Here is a 15,989-nt window from a genome sequence, read left to right on the forward strand (position 1 = left end):
TTCATGAAGAAAACTACAAAGCTGTGTGAAAGATCTGGCAGAGACAGTTAATGCCCAGCAAATAGTCCATGTTCTCCCCCACATACTGCAGCCTCCTTGCCAGTTACGTTGTGGCCAAGTGACAACGGAATATACTCGCTGGAGAGAGTAGTTCCTACTCAGTCATCTCTTCTGGTTGTCTCTTCTCCCACAGTGACCTTGGAGACCAGGCGTGCAAGCTGATGTCAGTAAGAAGAGTGGCTGTCTGGCCCACAGGGGACTTTACCTGAGCTGGACTAAACCTTCATTGTGTTAAATCATTGAAATTTTGGGCTTTTTCGGTTCGGGTAGCTAGTGCTAATTACCCTGACTAACACAAAAGACATTAAAGAAGACCCAAGTGCAGAGAGAGTTATACCCTGTTCATCCATATGAATACAAATTTTTGTGTGTGTGTGTGTGAGGAAGATCGGCCTTGAGCTAACATCTGCCAATCCTTCTCTTTTTTTTGGCTGAGGAAGACTGGCCCTGGGCTAACATCCATGCCCATCTTCCTCTACTTGATATGGGATGCTGCAACAGCATGGCTTGACAAACACTGTGTTGGTGCGCGCCCGGAATCCGAACCGGCGAACCCCGGGCCGCCACAGCGGAGTGCGCGCACCCAACCGCTTGCGCCACCAGGCTGGCCCCAAGAATACAAATTTTAATAATAATGTTCATGCAATTTCAAATCAGCCAGCCCTGGTGGTTAAGATTCGGCGCTCTCACCGCCATGGCCTGGTTTATTTCTCAGTCAGGGAACCACACTACCCATCTCTCAGTTGTCATACTGTGGAAGCCGTGTGTTGCTGTGATGCTGAAAGCTATGCCACTGGTATTTCAAATAGCAGCAGGGTCACCCATGGTGGACAGGTTTCAGCGGAGCTTCCAGAATAAGACAGACTAGGAAGAAGGACAGGGCTACCCACTTCCAAAAAAGCTGGCCATGAGAACCCTATGAATAGCAGCAGAGCATGGTCTGATATAGAGCTGGAAGATGAGAGGATGGCCCAAAAACACAGGCAGGGTTCCGCTCTGCTGTGCATAGGGTCAGTAGGAGTCGGAACTGATTCGATGGCACTAATGACAAAATTTCCAATCAGAAGTCCATCAAATTTCTCATGCATCTTAACAAATTGATAGTGAAATGTATATGGTAGCATAAAGAGACAGGACTAACCAAGACCTTCCTGAAGAAGAAGGGGGGAGGACTTGCTCTACTAGACATCAACTTTATACTTTATAAAGCTATAGTAACTAAGTCAGTGTACTGTTCAAACAAGCTAATGGTACTAAATAGACAGCCTCAACATAGACCCAGATATGATATATGTGACATTGTAAATTAGCAGGAAAAATTGGTTGTCCATATGAGGCAAAAATGAAATTGAACTATGCCCTGACACCATACCCAAAGTCAAGGTCAGGTGGGTTAGGACTCAAATCTGAAAAGCAACACTTCACATTTTTAGAAATTAATACAGAAGAATATCTTTATGACATCAGAGTAAGATAGTTTCTTAAACCAGCAAAAAAGGCACTAAAGAAGTATTTGACATTTTTAAAAAATATTGCTAAACTTGACCTCGTTAAAACGTAAAACTTCTGTTAATCAAAGAACATCAAAAAAAAAAGTGAAAATAAAAGCCATAAACAGGAAGAAGATATTTGCAACACATATAATGAACAAAGGATTCATTTTCCAAATAAATGTGTGCACGTGTACACGAAACTCCTACAACTCAATGAAAAGACGACAATAGGAAATCAGGCAAAATACATGAAGAAATATTTCTCAGAAGAGGAAACACAAATGGCAAATGAATACATGAAAAAGCATTCAACCTTACTAGTAATTAGGGATTTGCACATTAAAATACAATTAGATATCACTAGATTGGGAAAAATAAGAAAGTGTGATGATTCCAATTATTGGCAAAAATGTGGAGAAAGAGTAAGTCTCGTCCACTGCAGGTGGGAGTGTAAATTGTTAGAACTACTTCAAACAGATTGGCATTATCTTATAAAGTGAAGATTAATTCACCCTATGACTCAGTTATTCCACTCCTCAATACTGAGCCTGGAGATCCTTCTACACATCTTTATCAGAAGCCACAGACAAGAACGTTTGTTGTAGCAGTGTTTGTAATAGCAAGAACTGGAATTGACTGAAATAGCTATCTCCAGAAGAAAACATGTGTAAATGGTGGCATATTCATATACTGGAATGCTATACAGCAGTGAAGATGACAACTACTCTCTGTGCATCAACAGGGTCTCAAAGTTACAATATGGAATGAAAAAAGCAAATTACTAAAGAATACATACAACATGATACCACGTATGTCAAGTTCCAAATATTACAAATATATGCAGTGGTGCATAAAAGTGGAGAGGGTATGGTCCAACCCTGGCGCAGGCAATGAAAAGATGCATTACTGTAAAGAAACTTAAAACAATCATAAAATGGGCTAAAACTCAGTATGCTTTTAATTATCACCATGCATCGGTAATTCTGAATAATATTATTGATAAAATCCTCCTCCCCACAAAGGCAACTTCCTCCAGACCCCATCCACCCACCTTGGTACGCACTGAACACGTTACTCAGAGACATTTTATTTCCATAGTAAAAGTATCATGAAAAGTAAGGGACTGGGCCGCCCCTGTGGCTTAGCGGTTAAGTGCGCGCTCTCCGCTGCTGGCGGCCCGGGTTCGGATCCGGGCGCGCACCCACGCACCGCTTCTCCGGCCATGCTGAGGCTGCGTCCCACATACAGCAACTAGAAGGATGTGCAGCTATGACATACAACTATCTACTGGGGCTTTGGGGGAAAAAAATAAATAAACAAAATCTTTAAAAAAAAAAAAAAGTAAGGGACTGCTAGAATTAACGTTCAGATGAGTGGTCTTCTTGGAGAGACAGAGAGGGATAGAGTTGGGGACCCACACAGATGCCCTCAAAGGTATTCCTTATGTTCTACTTTTTAAACTGACTGATTGGTGTATGCTGTTTATCATATTTTTAATATCTTATGTATTTATTATGTATCTATTCATGTTTATTACGTGTTTATTTATATCTTCTTCTATATGTATGAAATATTCCACCCTCAAGAGGAAGAAAATTGAAGAAACAAAATCAGCCAGGGGTGGGGTGCGGTGGGGGTTGGAGAGGACGTGCTCTGAGTGCACTGGAAGCTGCAAATTTAAGAAAGAACTAAAGGGCCACGGTCCATCAGAAAAGGATGAGGAACCACGTGGCAGCAGCAGGTGCCCAGGCCGAAGCTCGAGGGATGTGGGGGTCTGAATTGAAGGGGAAATCTGGGAGGCATTCCCCTCCGGGCCGGGGAAGCCACGGGCATGGGTGAGGTTTCCAGGAATTGTGTGTGGAGTGAGAAGATGGGGGCCAAGGCCGAGGCCCGGGAGCCCTGACCTTCGGGAGAAAGAAGAGCCCTTCAAGCTGAGGCTGAACAGAAAGGTAGAGCAGTAAGGAAACAGTGGGGTCTCGAAAGCTGGGGTGGGGGGGGTGTGCCTGGACGCTGCTGGGAGGGCAAGAGGACAATGCCTAGGAAGATGCCCCGGATTTCACAACAAGGGCCATTGATGACCTTGTCCAGAGCCGTGGGGAGGGCAGGAGGCGGGAGCCAGACTGCGGTGGAGGGAGAAGTGACTCAGAGGAACGGAAGTGAGGGTGGGGAGTGGAGACAACTCCCAAGAAGTGTGGCTGAGAAGACCGAGGAGCAGCAGCCGGGAAGAGACGTGGAGTCAAGGGAGGGATTGTGTTAAACTTTTAAAATGTTCTTTAAAAAATTCCAATCTGGTTTAGCCCCACCAAGGCCTTCAGGCCTTCCCACTGCGCTGGCAGCTGTAAGGGTGGCAGGTGTCTTTGGGGGCAGTGGCATTTCTAGGTGGGGGTGGCGGTGTCTGCCACGGTGGGGAGGACTATTTTATCAATGACCGTGTTCAGAATTGCTGGTAGATGGTGATGGTGAAAGAGAAAGCAAACTGACATTTAGTCTTTTTGTTTTTATTTTTTTTGCTGAGGAAGACCAGCCCTGAGCTAACATCTATTGCCAATCCTCCTCTTTTTTTCTTTCCCCCTTTTCTCCCCAAAGCCCCAGTAGATAGTTGTATGTCATAGTTGCACATCCTTCTAGTTGCTGTATGTGGGACTCTGCCTCAGCACCGCCAGACAAGCGGTGCGTATGTGTGCACCCAGGATCCGAACCCTGGGCCGCCAGTAGCTGAGCACGCGCAGTTAACCACTAAGCCACGAGATGGGCCCCCGTTATGTCATTTTTATTCTTATTTTTAAATTCTCTACAGACAACGCCCCCTTTCTTGCCTGCATGGGGACAGACTGCCCTACCACCAGCCCTTGGTATCACCAAGGAGGAGGGACCCCTTTTGAGTCTCTAGGACCTGGGGATGCATCCCAGCTCCTTCACATTCCAGCTGACTGGTCTGGGGCGAGTTCCTTGCCTCAGAGCCCTTTGGCTCACTGTAATTGCGGCTAATTCTTACCCTTTAGGGTGGTTGTGAGGATGGAGTGCCTAGCAAACAGTAGGTACTTACTAAGTGTCCTTCTGGAGTCAGGGAACAGAGAAGATAGTGACTGGTGTTGCCCTGGCCCCCCAGTGGAGGAGCACGGCCCTGTGCGGGCGCTGGGGGCGGATCCAGCGCGGGCCTGGCAGGGGTGGTGGGTGAGGGCGAGCATCCTCAGAGCCTCCGCAGCCGCCGCTACCCTGGCGGGTTGGCTGGAGCCTGCAGCTAATGCCTCCCACCCTGCTCTTCTTTACAATCCCTGTCTGTCGGCAAAGGCCTCCCCGTACCCCAAAGGCCAGGCCTGCGTCCCGCCCCTGCCCTCCCTGCAGGTCCCCAAGGAAGAGCCGCCGCCTGGGCCGCAGGGGGCAGTTGTCATGGGGACGCCGGGCCTGCCAGCTGCCTCCCTGGCAACAGGACTCCCAGGCCCATCACCATGGAAACAGCATCACTTGGCAATCAGTGATGGGGACCGGGTTCCCTGCCCTTTCCTGAGGAATTTCCCCTCCTCCGGCGGGCAGGCACCACGACACTCCCCGCACCGCGCCGCCGGGAGCCCCGGGGAATTCGCTGTTCCAGCTGCGGATGGCTGCCTCTCTCTACCCTACGAAGCCCGATGGCCTGCGGGGACCCTCTGCAGCCAGGGGTGGTGAAGGCGGCCGTTGCAGAGGGTCTGGGGGCCGGGCCTACCGCCCCCCACCCCGCAGTGGGGAGTGGGTGCCACACCTCCTAACAGCGAGGAGCCGGATCCTGCGTGTGCCCTCATTTCCCCAAGCCACACAGGAGCCCAGTAGCTGTGCCCCATCCTCCGCTGCTCTGAAGGGCAACCCTCTGTCCTGCCACGACCCCTTCCCCCCGCAATGGTTACCTTTTGTCTCCCAGCAGCCCTCCAGCTTCTGAGGGCCCATCTGATCGCGCTAAGATGGCATCTCCCTCTTCAGTATGCAACGGGAGTTCTCGGGCACATTGACTACCCTCCTTCAGGGAGCACCAAGGAGTCCGAGGGACTCTGGAGCCCTGGTGGCTGGGATGGAAAGGATCTGAGACGGGGTCTCGCACCTCCACTAGCAAATGACACACACTGACACTCATTCACCCTCCTCCTTAATGCCTCTCACTAGTCCATAAACCGTACACACCTGCGTCCACAGTCAGACCTCGCACACACCCTTGCACCTTTGCTCCCCGCTCTTGGGGGCACAGGTTTGTGCACACAAGTGCCCACATGCGCTCCAGAGGTCCTGTCCCACCACCCTCCACAGCCTGGCTCCTGAGCCTCCAGTATTCCCCATTAACTTCACTCCCCCCTCCCAGCCCCTGGCCCCTAGAAGAAGGCAGCATCTGCTGTAATTTTTTTATTTAAATAAAATATACAACACGGCCCATTTACCGTTTTCTGTTTTAAAAGTGTAAGATTTGAAAATTGCTTGTGGGGGGATCCAGGATGGGAGTGCCCACTGACGGGCCCTGGCTTTCCCAGTCTCCGCAGAGCGGCTGGGCTGGGTCGGAGCTTTTATAAAATGCGTGTGTGCATGTATGGAGAAGAGGGTGGGGAGGCCAGGCCCTGATGGCAAGGGGGGGAGGGGTCCTCACTCCTCTTGCCCCTGCACTCTCCACCCCTACTCCTGTCCCCTCCCCACCCTCCCTGCCACCTCCAGGACTAAACTGTGGGTTTGGATCAAGTCCTGATGTCTTCCTTGGGGGGCAGCAGTGGGTGCAGAACTCAGGTTGAGGCTGCTGATTAAATCCTTCCAGCTCTAAGAACCCCCTGGGCCCGAAAGGACTGTTCCTGCCCAGTAGAGACCAAGGCCAGGCAGCTCCTAGCCTCTCCCTAAGATCCCAGGATCCTTCACCCCCTTCTCTCCTAGATTATTGCCTCCCACTCCCTGTGGCCCATCTATGGAGAAACTGGCCTGTCTCACATCCCAGGGCAGCTCAGGACAAAACCTGATCTTGCCAACATTCTGGCTTGGAACGTGGAGGAGGGTTCTGGAAGGACAAGGCGGGACCAGACCCTTGACCTTGGCTCTGGCAGGGTCGTCTTGGGGAGGATCGTACCTCAGGAGGCACCTAAGCTGCTTTCACATTGGCCCTCACTCTGGACCTGCTTCTGGCTCCTACCTGCCTTCAGAATCAAGGCCTTACCTCTGACCATGCGGCCTCTGGATCTCCTCCCAAAGCCCCCGACTCCACAACTCCACATCCACCTCAGTCATGTCCCCACTGTGCACTCCAGCCCACCTCCTGCTCCCTCCTTCCTCCCTTTCCTGTCCTTGTCCTTCCTTCTCCCTTCCCTCTCTCCCTCTAACTCTTCCCACATCTCAAGGCCTGGCTCAAGCTCACCACAGGCCACACACCTCCCTTAGGCCCTTTGGGAGGCCCAGCCCCCTCCTGCGTCCTGAGATGGTAAGTCCTGGAGCCTCAGCCAGTGCTCCCTGGGCTCTCACCATAGCTCGCTGGAGCAGCGGGCTGGGGAGGGGACACGAGGCAGGGGGGCAGGGGGAGGCAGAAGAAACATGATTTATTGAGCACCTACTATGGGATGTGCCAGGCGCTGGGCTGGGCATTTCACATATAGGACTTTTCTCATCTGGTCCTCATAGGTCCTTGCGAGGTGGTACCATAATTATTCCCATTTTACAAATGAGGTAACAGACTTAGAAAAAGTCAGATAACTTGCCCAAGGTCACACAGCTAAGAAGTGGCAGGGCTGGGATTCAAATCCAGGTCTCACTGCCTCCAAAATCTGGTCCCTTCCCTCTGCACCATGTCTGGGGACCATCTAACTCAGCCCCTTTCAACACGGATTTCTAAGGGAAGGAACATAGGCTTCGGCCTCAGGCAGGCATGGATTCAAATCTCAGTCAAATCAGTCCCAGCTATGGCACTCTTAGTTACATGACTCTGGAAAAATTACCCAAAACTCAGTTTCTTCATCTGTGCAATGGGGAGCCTCAAAGTACCTACCACATGGTCTTAGTGAAATGGAAGGAGTTAATGTGACTAGAGTGCTAAACCAGTGGTTGGCACAGAGCAGACTCAATAAATAGACGTTCCTCTCACCTCCCACTGTACAGATGGGAAAACTGAGGGCCACAGAGGTAACTGGATGTGCTTGAGGCCCTATAGGAAAGGAGGCACAGCCCAGAGTCTTCCGCTTCCATGTGGTGAGAGGTCAGGCTGGGACTGGATTGGAGACCAGAGATAGGGAGAGAGGGGGGCCCTGCTGAGAATCCTGGGGAACTCTTCCCTGAGCACTGGAGAGAAGACTTCCCCCAGACCCCGCAGCACCAGCCTGCGGGCCAAGGTGGGCTGCTGGATGTAAAGTGACCTGGGTGTCTGGCGACATGGGGTTAAACTAGATTGCACACACGTGGTCACACAGGTGAGTGGCTATCTACATGGCTCTGCAGAGCGCTACATAGCTATACATATACACCTCTTACATACATATACATATACATATTCATATACATATCTCGCTAAGTTTACAGTAGAAAAAATGCAAGACTCAGGGCCCTGGTCCTGTTCTGTCCCACGGACCCAAGCAACTGAGGCTCTCCAGGAACCCAGCCAAGGGTGGCCCCTTCCTGGGGGAACAAGACGACCCCCAGCAGAGTGGGGCTCCAAGTTCACAGCTAAGGGGCTGGCGGTGGCTGTTGCCCTAAAACGAATACAATGACAGGTCTGCTCTAGGAACCCTAAACATGGGTCACCCCCACCCCTGCCCAGCCCCAGAGACCCCACCTGCCCTCCTCTGGCTTTTGCGTTTGGGCCCTGCCTGCTCCCCTTCCCCCTCCCTCCCTCTAGTGCTGAGTATTAAAATAGTCTATAAAAGCAAGTGACCAAAAATCTATAGCTCTAAGAATACCTGGTTATTTTCTGTTGTCTTTTGTTTTTCTGGTGTGAGTTTTTTTTAATGATAATTATTATTGTTATTGGTATATCTCCTAATCACAGTTAAACCTGAAGGAAGAAAGAAGGGAGAAAAAAGCAGAGAGGAGAGGGAGGGAGGGGCCCCAGCTCATAGATTGGATGGCAGTTTGGAGCGCACTGGCTCAGACCTGGCCCCAGGTTCCCTCTGGGGGGCAGCAGTCAGAGGGGGTCCCCCAGAAGAGGCGGCTCTTGCCCCAAACAAAGAAAGAGGGGGTGGCAAAGAACCTGAGGATGTCTTCCGAGGCAGAGTGACGTGCTGGCCGGCGACAGCACCATAGGGCCTCCCGGGGGGACCGAGGCCCCCGCTGCCCCCGCTCCCGACCCCAGCTCTGGGGAAGAGCGGGAAGGCAGCCACGGACTCCCCAGAGGAGTGTGGAGAGGCTCTGCGGAGAGTCTGCGCCCCGTCCTGGGGTAGGGCCGGCTGAGAGGCTGAGATGAGCTTGAGGTCCTGGGTGAGGCGGCCTGGGGTGAGGGGTGGCGTGCCCCGGCGCTGGGGCACCTGGGGTGGTGGGGGACTGGATGCCGGTGGCAGGAGCAGGGAACCATGGGAGCCAGAGGCCTGGGGGGGGGCACTTGGGAAAGTTCTTGGGGGCCCTGGACTGTGGCCAGGGGGGCTGGGACCTCCTCGGGGGGTAAAGGCTACAGGAGAAGCCCCCCCAGAGGCCCCTGCCACAAAGGGCTGCCGCTCAGGCTGCCGTGGGGGTGTCTCTGGCGTACTTGGTGGGCCAGCGGCCAGACCTGGAGACAACTCCCCTGGAGGCTGGCCCAGCTGCCCCGGGCTGGATGACGGGGACCTGGATGAGGGTGGGGGCGGCAGGAAGTGCTCCAGGAGTCCCAGGCCTCCCCGGGCCCCCGGCAGAGGGGGCGGCGGCTGGTTAGCCTGTGGGGAGCGGGCGCCCGGCTGCAGTGGGGTGAGCAGCGGAGAGTCGGACGAGGACAGGGAGCCACCCAGCGCCTTGTGGAAGTGGCCAAACCCGGCTGTGGTGGCGGCAGCTGCAGCGGATGGTGTGGGAGCCGGCGAGGGGCCGCAGACCCCAGGCGGTGGGGAAGAGCTGGAGGAGGGCAGGAGGGGGCTCAGTCCGGCAGGTGCAGAGAATCCAGCCAGCTGTTGGATGTGGAAGGAGGAGGAAGACGGTGTGTCCACCTGGGACGGACTGCTGGCAGGCGAGGCGGAGCCCAGTGCAGAAGGGATCAGGGACTGCAGCCGCTTCAGGTGCCTCGGTGTCTGCCCAGCCCCGAGGCTGCCCAGCCCCTGGCCCGGAGGAGGGCGGAAGATGGCCGCGGGCAGGCGTGGGTGGTGGGTGAGGGCTATGGCCACGGAGGTGGTGGCAGCAGCAGCCTGCAGTGGTGCCTGGATCAGCGGGGTCCAGATGACAGGCGTGGGGGTCGGGGTGGCAGAGGCGGCAGCCTGGACACGGTGCGCACAGTGGGCCATCTCGCGGTCATGCTGCACAATCTGCTGGATGATCTCGTTCTCCTGGTAGTTGAAGACGCCTGAGTTGAGGTCGTGCTGGACTTTGTGGAGGAGGATGGAGTTCTTCTTGCCTAGGCCACAAAACAGGAGCAGATGCTCAGGCCAGAAGGGGCAGATAGGGAGCCTGCCCCAGCTTGTGGGGCAGGGAACACTCCCTCCTGCCCTCCCACCCAGCTCCCTCACCGATGCGGTCCAGGCGGTCCAGCGCCACGGTCTCGAAGGCCCGCCGCATCATGGGGTATTCCTCCAGCACCTCGTTGAAGTTGTCCACGCTCAGCGAGTAGAGGCGGCAGTAGGTGTCGGCCCTCACGCTGGCTGTGCGCCGGCCCCGCGTCAGCAGGCAGATCTCTGCCAGGACAGCAGGAGTCAGGGTAGGCTTCCATCAGACTCCAAAGGGCCTCCTGCCTTACTCTGACCTGGGTCCCCACTGCCTGTATAGAAGCTTGACAGGTTCACAAGGCCCCACCCCCAGGCTGCGACCACGATGGATGCCACCCCACCACTACCAAATGGGTGCTGAACTGTCTTTCCCATCTTTGGGACCATACCCCTATACTGGCTCACAGACACCCACTTCCAGGCAGTGGCCACAAAGGGCCTGCAATGCCTACCATCCTTGGTGTCTCTCCAGCCCACTCCCCTGTCCCCGAGAGCCCCTTGGCTGCCTCACCTCCAAAATAGGAGCCATCCGCCAGCTTGGTCTCCTTGTTGCCCTTGGTGAGCACACTGACCACACCATGCTGGATGAAGTACATCTTCTTGCCGATGGTGCCTTCGCGGATGATGTAGTCCCCTGGCTGGAAGACCTCAAAGCGCAGCTTGGTCAGCATGGATGTCACAAAGTTGGGGTCTGCGTTGGCAAACAGCGGCATGGAGGCCACTAGCTTCCGGCAGTTAAAGTTGATGATTTCCTGCTCCCCAGATGGGGTGGATTGGGAAAGAGGGGAAGAAGGAGGTGAAGGGAGCCACCCGGCAGGAAGGGCTGCTCCCTTCCCCCACCTGGCCATCAGTGAGCTCACCTCCCGCAGCGGCTCGCTCAGCTCGCCCAGGATGCTCTCCTCGTCGAACATCTTGCCCTGGTAGCGGTGCTCGTAATAGTCATGGATGCGCTGCCGAGTGTCAGGCGGGAGCTTATGGAAGGACATGTACTGCTCCACCTGCTTGTACTGAGTCCCAGGAAAGAAGGAGAGGGCATCACTTCCGAGCCAGCCAGCCCCATTGCCCCAGCTGGCACCGCCCAGCCTCAGCCCTGCTAGTGACCAGAGCCAGCACCAACCCTGTGGGCCTTCTTGGCCAACCTTAGCCCCTCGAGACTAAGGTCCTCGGTGTGGGTGTGGTCACATTGTGCTCCAAACAATAGCCTTGACTCCCAGCTGCTTGGTGTGGAGGAGGGGCCCCATCAGAGTGTCTGGTCTTCACTGTGTTCAGTGCTATGGAGATGGCTGGGAGACAATAGGAATTGTCTAAGCCCAGATACAGGAGGCCAAATGACTAGGAGGTCGATCAAGCTTCCTCTGAATATCGGTCTTTTCTGCATTACACTATGAACCAGAGAGGCCTCACCAACTCTGGAAGGAGCTGTTTCCTACCAGCAGTAGCAAATTAGCATAGGTAGCAGAATGGGCTGCAACGGGTTAGAAGGATTGGAGGCTGAAGCCAGCATGCCTGACCCATCATATGGCCTGTATCCAAACGTGGCCCAGCTGAGACCAAGTTATTTTGTGGAAGAGGCACTCCAGCCTAGGGGAGGAGCCCAGGAGAACAGCGACCTTAAATAGAAGTCTGGGGACAAGAGATCTGTGAACCTAAGTGCCCAGGGCTCAACCAAGTAAGAAATGCCCCTGCCCACCCTGGGAGTGAGTGGTGGGCCCTACTCCTGCCGTCCCTGGATTGTGGGTGGAGAGTGAGAATGTGAGATTTTTCCCACACTGGGATGTAAGAGAAGTCTCTATACCTCAGGAACAATCAGAATAGGGGAGCCTATTCTCATATATTAGTGCTCCAAAGAGGTAAGGACACAGTGCTGCTGCAGAGAGATGCCAAGGGGCAGCTGAGGGCTGGAGGATGATATTTCCTAACGTTCTTCTAGCCGCAGTGACCCAGGCGGGGATGAAGGGAAGGGAGATGATGCTCTGAGGTAGGCATTAATGACAGATGGACCTTAAGAGTGCCTCCCAGTTTCTGGCCTGGGCATCTGTGCTACTGTATCCACTAATGAGATGGGCAAGAGTGGAGGTTTGGAGTGGAGTGGCGGAAGACTGTTCTCATTTTGGACATGATGAGGTTGAGGTGTCCAGGAGGCACCAAACAGACAGTCTGGAGCTGAGGAGAGAGGTGTGGCTGATTATATGATTGGGGCCCCACTGCACAGAGGTGCACAGAGAGCCTGGGGTAGGGGCAGTGAAGCTGGAGCACTAGGAAGACAGTAGAGGGAGAAGAGCAGGGGGCCTGGCCCAAGGCGCCAGGGCCCCAACGTGCGATGACTGAGAAGACAAGCCAGCCAAGGAGAGCCAGAAGGACTGGCCAGAGAGGGAGGAGGGAAACCGACTGTGCGGTCATGGAAACCAAGTGCGAAGCCAAGAAGGGAGTGTAACTGTCAAATGCCGCTGAGAGCCGAGCAAGATGAGGACCCAAAAGGACTTACTGGCTTTAGCAACACAGAGGGCACTGGTGAACTTAGATTTAGTGGGCTGAGATAAGAAAGTGGATTCAGCAACCATAAACAATGTGGGGTTCTGGTTTGCTTGTTTTAGGAATTTGTCCATGAAAAAGAGACAGATAACAGAAAGATAGCAGCCAAAACCGGATGATGGTGGAGGGACAGGCGTTTTTAAGAATGGAGAGACTGAGCAAGTTTCAGCGCTGATGGGGAGGCCCACAGAGAGGGGGAGGCTGGAGGCTGGAAGGGCTCCTGGTGGGCACAGGGGCAGCAGGAGGGAGATGGGCCCTCAAGCCCAGCAGGAGGAAAGGTGGGGCCAGATAAAAAGACATTTACAAGTTTAAGGCCAGGGAGCTGAAGTAGTTCTCATCTAGGAGGAGTCCCCTCCTCCTCCTCTGTCTCCCACACAGGGAGTCCTGATCACAGGGCTGGACACGGGGGGGCCTATGGGAAGGACCAGTGGGCAGGTTCTCCTGAGACAGCCCAGGGTGGACCATCGCTCTCTGCCCTACCTTTTCCTGGTACTGGCGCCGGGAAGAGTCCAGGGACTGGATGAGGGCGGTGGCGTGGCCGATGAACATGGCATAGCAGGTGGCGCCCACGATCATGCTGAGCATGGTGAGCCAGACGTCCGACATGCCCACGGGTGCCTGCCGGCCATACCCAATGCACAGCATGTGGCTCATGGCCTTGAAGAGGGCGTAGGAGTACTGCTTCCCCCAGGAGTTGTTCTGTGGACAGACGCACAGGTGGACAGACAGATGCGGGGGTGAATGGGCTCGGACCAGTGAGAGGGCGGGCCCTTCTCATTAGCACCTAGAAAAGTCCCCGCCACCTCCCACCCCTCAACCTAACTCTTTCCCAGTGGCTGAGTCCAGGGCTCCCAACCTTGCTGTTGGCCTAAAGCCTTGGGCGAGGGGCAGGGAGGCCGCCCTGACAACCCTTGGTGACTGAGGGAATCCCCGCCTTATGCCTTTCTCTTGTGATGGGGGGCAGGGATCAGACCAGAAGCCCCAGCAAAGGGATGGGAGCCTGCCTAGCCCCGTCTGACCTCTCAGACCCCGTGGGGCAGCCTGGAGCCTCCTGAGCAGCAGAGGCTCCAGGCTGAGCCACTCTGCTGTCCTTTGCTTGCTGAAATAGCTCCATACCCCCTCCAAACTACTGCCAAGTGAAGCCCATTTCCCCACTGACCTCAATTATAAAACCAGATATGCTTCCCCTAGGGGGACAAGCTCTGGCAGACAGAGCCAAAAACACTGTCCTCATTCTGGGTGAGCAAAAGTTAAAGTGCTGCCGAGCTAATGGCCTCGAGTGTGAACCCCACTGGCATCCATAGGGAAGCAGCCACTAGTCATCCTCCCTCCGGAAGGTGGGCTGTCTGGAACACACAATGCTTGGGGGCAGGAGGAAGGAGAAAGGGAGCCAGGCTCCTGGCTATTTTGGTCTCCAAAGCCAGTCAGTGTCTCAAGGAAGCCTCCGTGTGGGAACATTGGGCTCAGAAGGGCCATCTTCTCATTTAGTGCATGTGTGGGCCTGTCACCCTCACACAGAGGTAATAAGGGGGCCGCCAGATGAAGCCCAGTGCCTCTCTGCTCATGTGGTGGATGCGTTAGCAACAGTGCAGAAACCCACCCTAGCACAAGACCCACAGCACCCCTGTCCAGAGCCCCAGGCACTTTCACACTTCCAGGTTGCTCCAAACACCTAGAGGAAAGCACAGGAGCTGGGTGCCATGTTCAAGGTCACTCAGACGTCCGGGACAGAGCTGAGCTAGGCTGGTGGCTCTCAGTCCAGACCAGGTGGGAGGTCCGCAGGGCTGATCTCCAGGGGTGGAGGGGGCCGGGCTCCTCGCCTGTGGAACACGGGTGGCCCCCAGCTGCCTCCAGTCAGGGCTTCTGGCCTTCCCGCTGAGCCTCCGGGACCGGGAAATTCAATCCATATGGCCGATTCATTTACACGCAGCTCATCAAAAAGGCTGTTTTGTAAAGGCCTGTTTGATGCTGACAGATGCCTCAGGGTCTCTTTCACCTCTTTCAAAGCCGGTTTTCCTCCCCCCGGGGCCCTAGGGATTTGTCTTCAGACCAAACCAAACTGACTGGAAGCGAGAATGAGGGAGGCAGGGGTTTGCCAGACCAGAGCAAGGCTCACAGGTCCAAGGGGTCCTCCACCCCACCAGAAGCCTACCCTGTCCATAGGGGGCTGGGGGACTCTGCCCTTTGGCTTCCGTGTCTCCAATTCCAACTTCTCCCACCCACCCACAGGCTTGGAAGGGTAGGGAAAGGAGGGGATCAGGCTCCATGTGGCCTGCCCTCCTGGCTCAGGACCCCACCTGTGAACAGAATGTGTGTGTATATGGGGTAGTGGATGGGGGGTAGTTGGGGGTGGGGCATAGCGGGACAGCCCAGCTCTGCTGCTGGAGCAGAAAGTGCCTAGCCGTGTGAGCCAGGAGTCTATGCAAGCTGCAAACAGTGCCTTCACAGGTTTCTCTTTTCTCGGGCTCGGCTTTAAGGGTTGGTTTCCCTCTGGGGAGCAGAGTTATGGGGGCAGGAGCCACCAGCCCGGCGGTGTTGCCGCACCTGATATAACGGGAGGGAGCCCAGATCTGAGTCTCCCTGGATGAAATCAGGGCCAAATATCAAGGCTCCCAACTGCAGTGGAGGCTGTGAGAAGGCAGAGGTGGCAGCGTACAGCCAAGAGCTCTGTGACAGACCTGTATCGGGTAGAGCCATGTGCCCCCAGGCACCGGGCTGGCACCTCATGGTCCTACATGCTGGGGTTCCAGGTTGTGGGCCTGCTCTGCCCACGCTTGCCTCATCACCCCTCCCCATGCCCAGAGGGAGGGCCAGGCTGGTGCTCACCACCATGTTGTTGATGGACACCCAGCAGTCGTCGGGGAAGTCCTGCAGCATGGGCACCAGGAACTGCAGGCAGCCGTCCCAGTGGCAGAGCAGGAGCATCATGCCGATGAGGTTCACTATGCGCACCACGGCGCTGGCCAGGTCGTAGGTCATGTGGAAGATCTGCGGGCAGAGGTGAAGAAATTGGCCCGGATAGGTGGAGGGCCGGGAGCTGGGACGGCCCTCTCCCAGCCAGACTCTGCTGCCGCTGTGGCCACCGGTCTGCTCATAGTTGGCAGAGCGCCCAGCTCGGTGCAGGTCCAGGCTGTGGCTAGGGTGGGAAGGCGTCAGGCCAGGCTCTGGAAGAAGCAGACTGCAGGCTGTAGGGCCCCAGACGACGCCTCCTGGGATCCGTGCAGATGTGGGGGACCTCCCACGGGAAGCCCAGCCATCCAGGCCGCACATGTGAAAGGAGGGCACCTGGAACCCTATGTAGCCCCGAAGTGAGCAGAGAAGC

At 55.1% G+C, this 15,989-nt stretch overlaps 1 protein-coding gene across 1 annotated transcript in view; it reads right to left on the reverse strand.

Moving 5' to 3' along the window:
* Positions 1–6,212: 6,212 nt before the first annotated feature.
* Positions 6,213–15,989, reverse strand: part of HCN4 (hyperpolarization activated cyclic nucleotide gated potassium channel 4) — a 42,959-nt gene continuing 33,182 nt past the window's right edge. Inside the window, exons 3-8 of the mRNA XM_087428674.1 lie at positions 15,494–15,655; positions 13,148–13,366; positions 10,996–11,142; positions 10,647–10,887; positions 10,160–10,324; positions 6,213–10,047 (exon numbers count right to left, since the gene is read on the reverse strand). Coding sequence (XP_087284800.1) covers positions 8,591–10,047; positions 10,160–10,324; positions 10,647–10,887; positions 10,996–11,142; positions 13,148–13,366; positions 15,494–15,655 — 2,391 coding nt within the window. The 3' untranslated portion in view covers positions 6,213–8,590. The remainder of the gene's footprint in view (positions 10,048–10,159; positions 10,325–10,646; positions 10,888–10,995; positions 11,143–13,147; positions 13,367–15,493; positions 15,656–15,989) is intronic.

The sequence above is a fragment of the Ceratotherium simum genome, chromosome 3, assembly GCF_057802395.1.
Source record: "Ceratotherium simum simum isolate JZ-2026a chromosome 3, ASM5780239v1, whole genome shotgun sequence".
Taxonomy (NCBI): domain Eukaryota; kingdom Metazoa; phylum Chordata; class Mammalia; order Perissodactyla; family Rhinocerotidae; genus Ceratotherium; species Ceratotherium simum.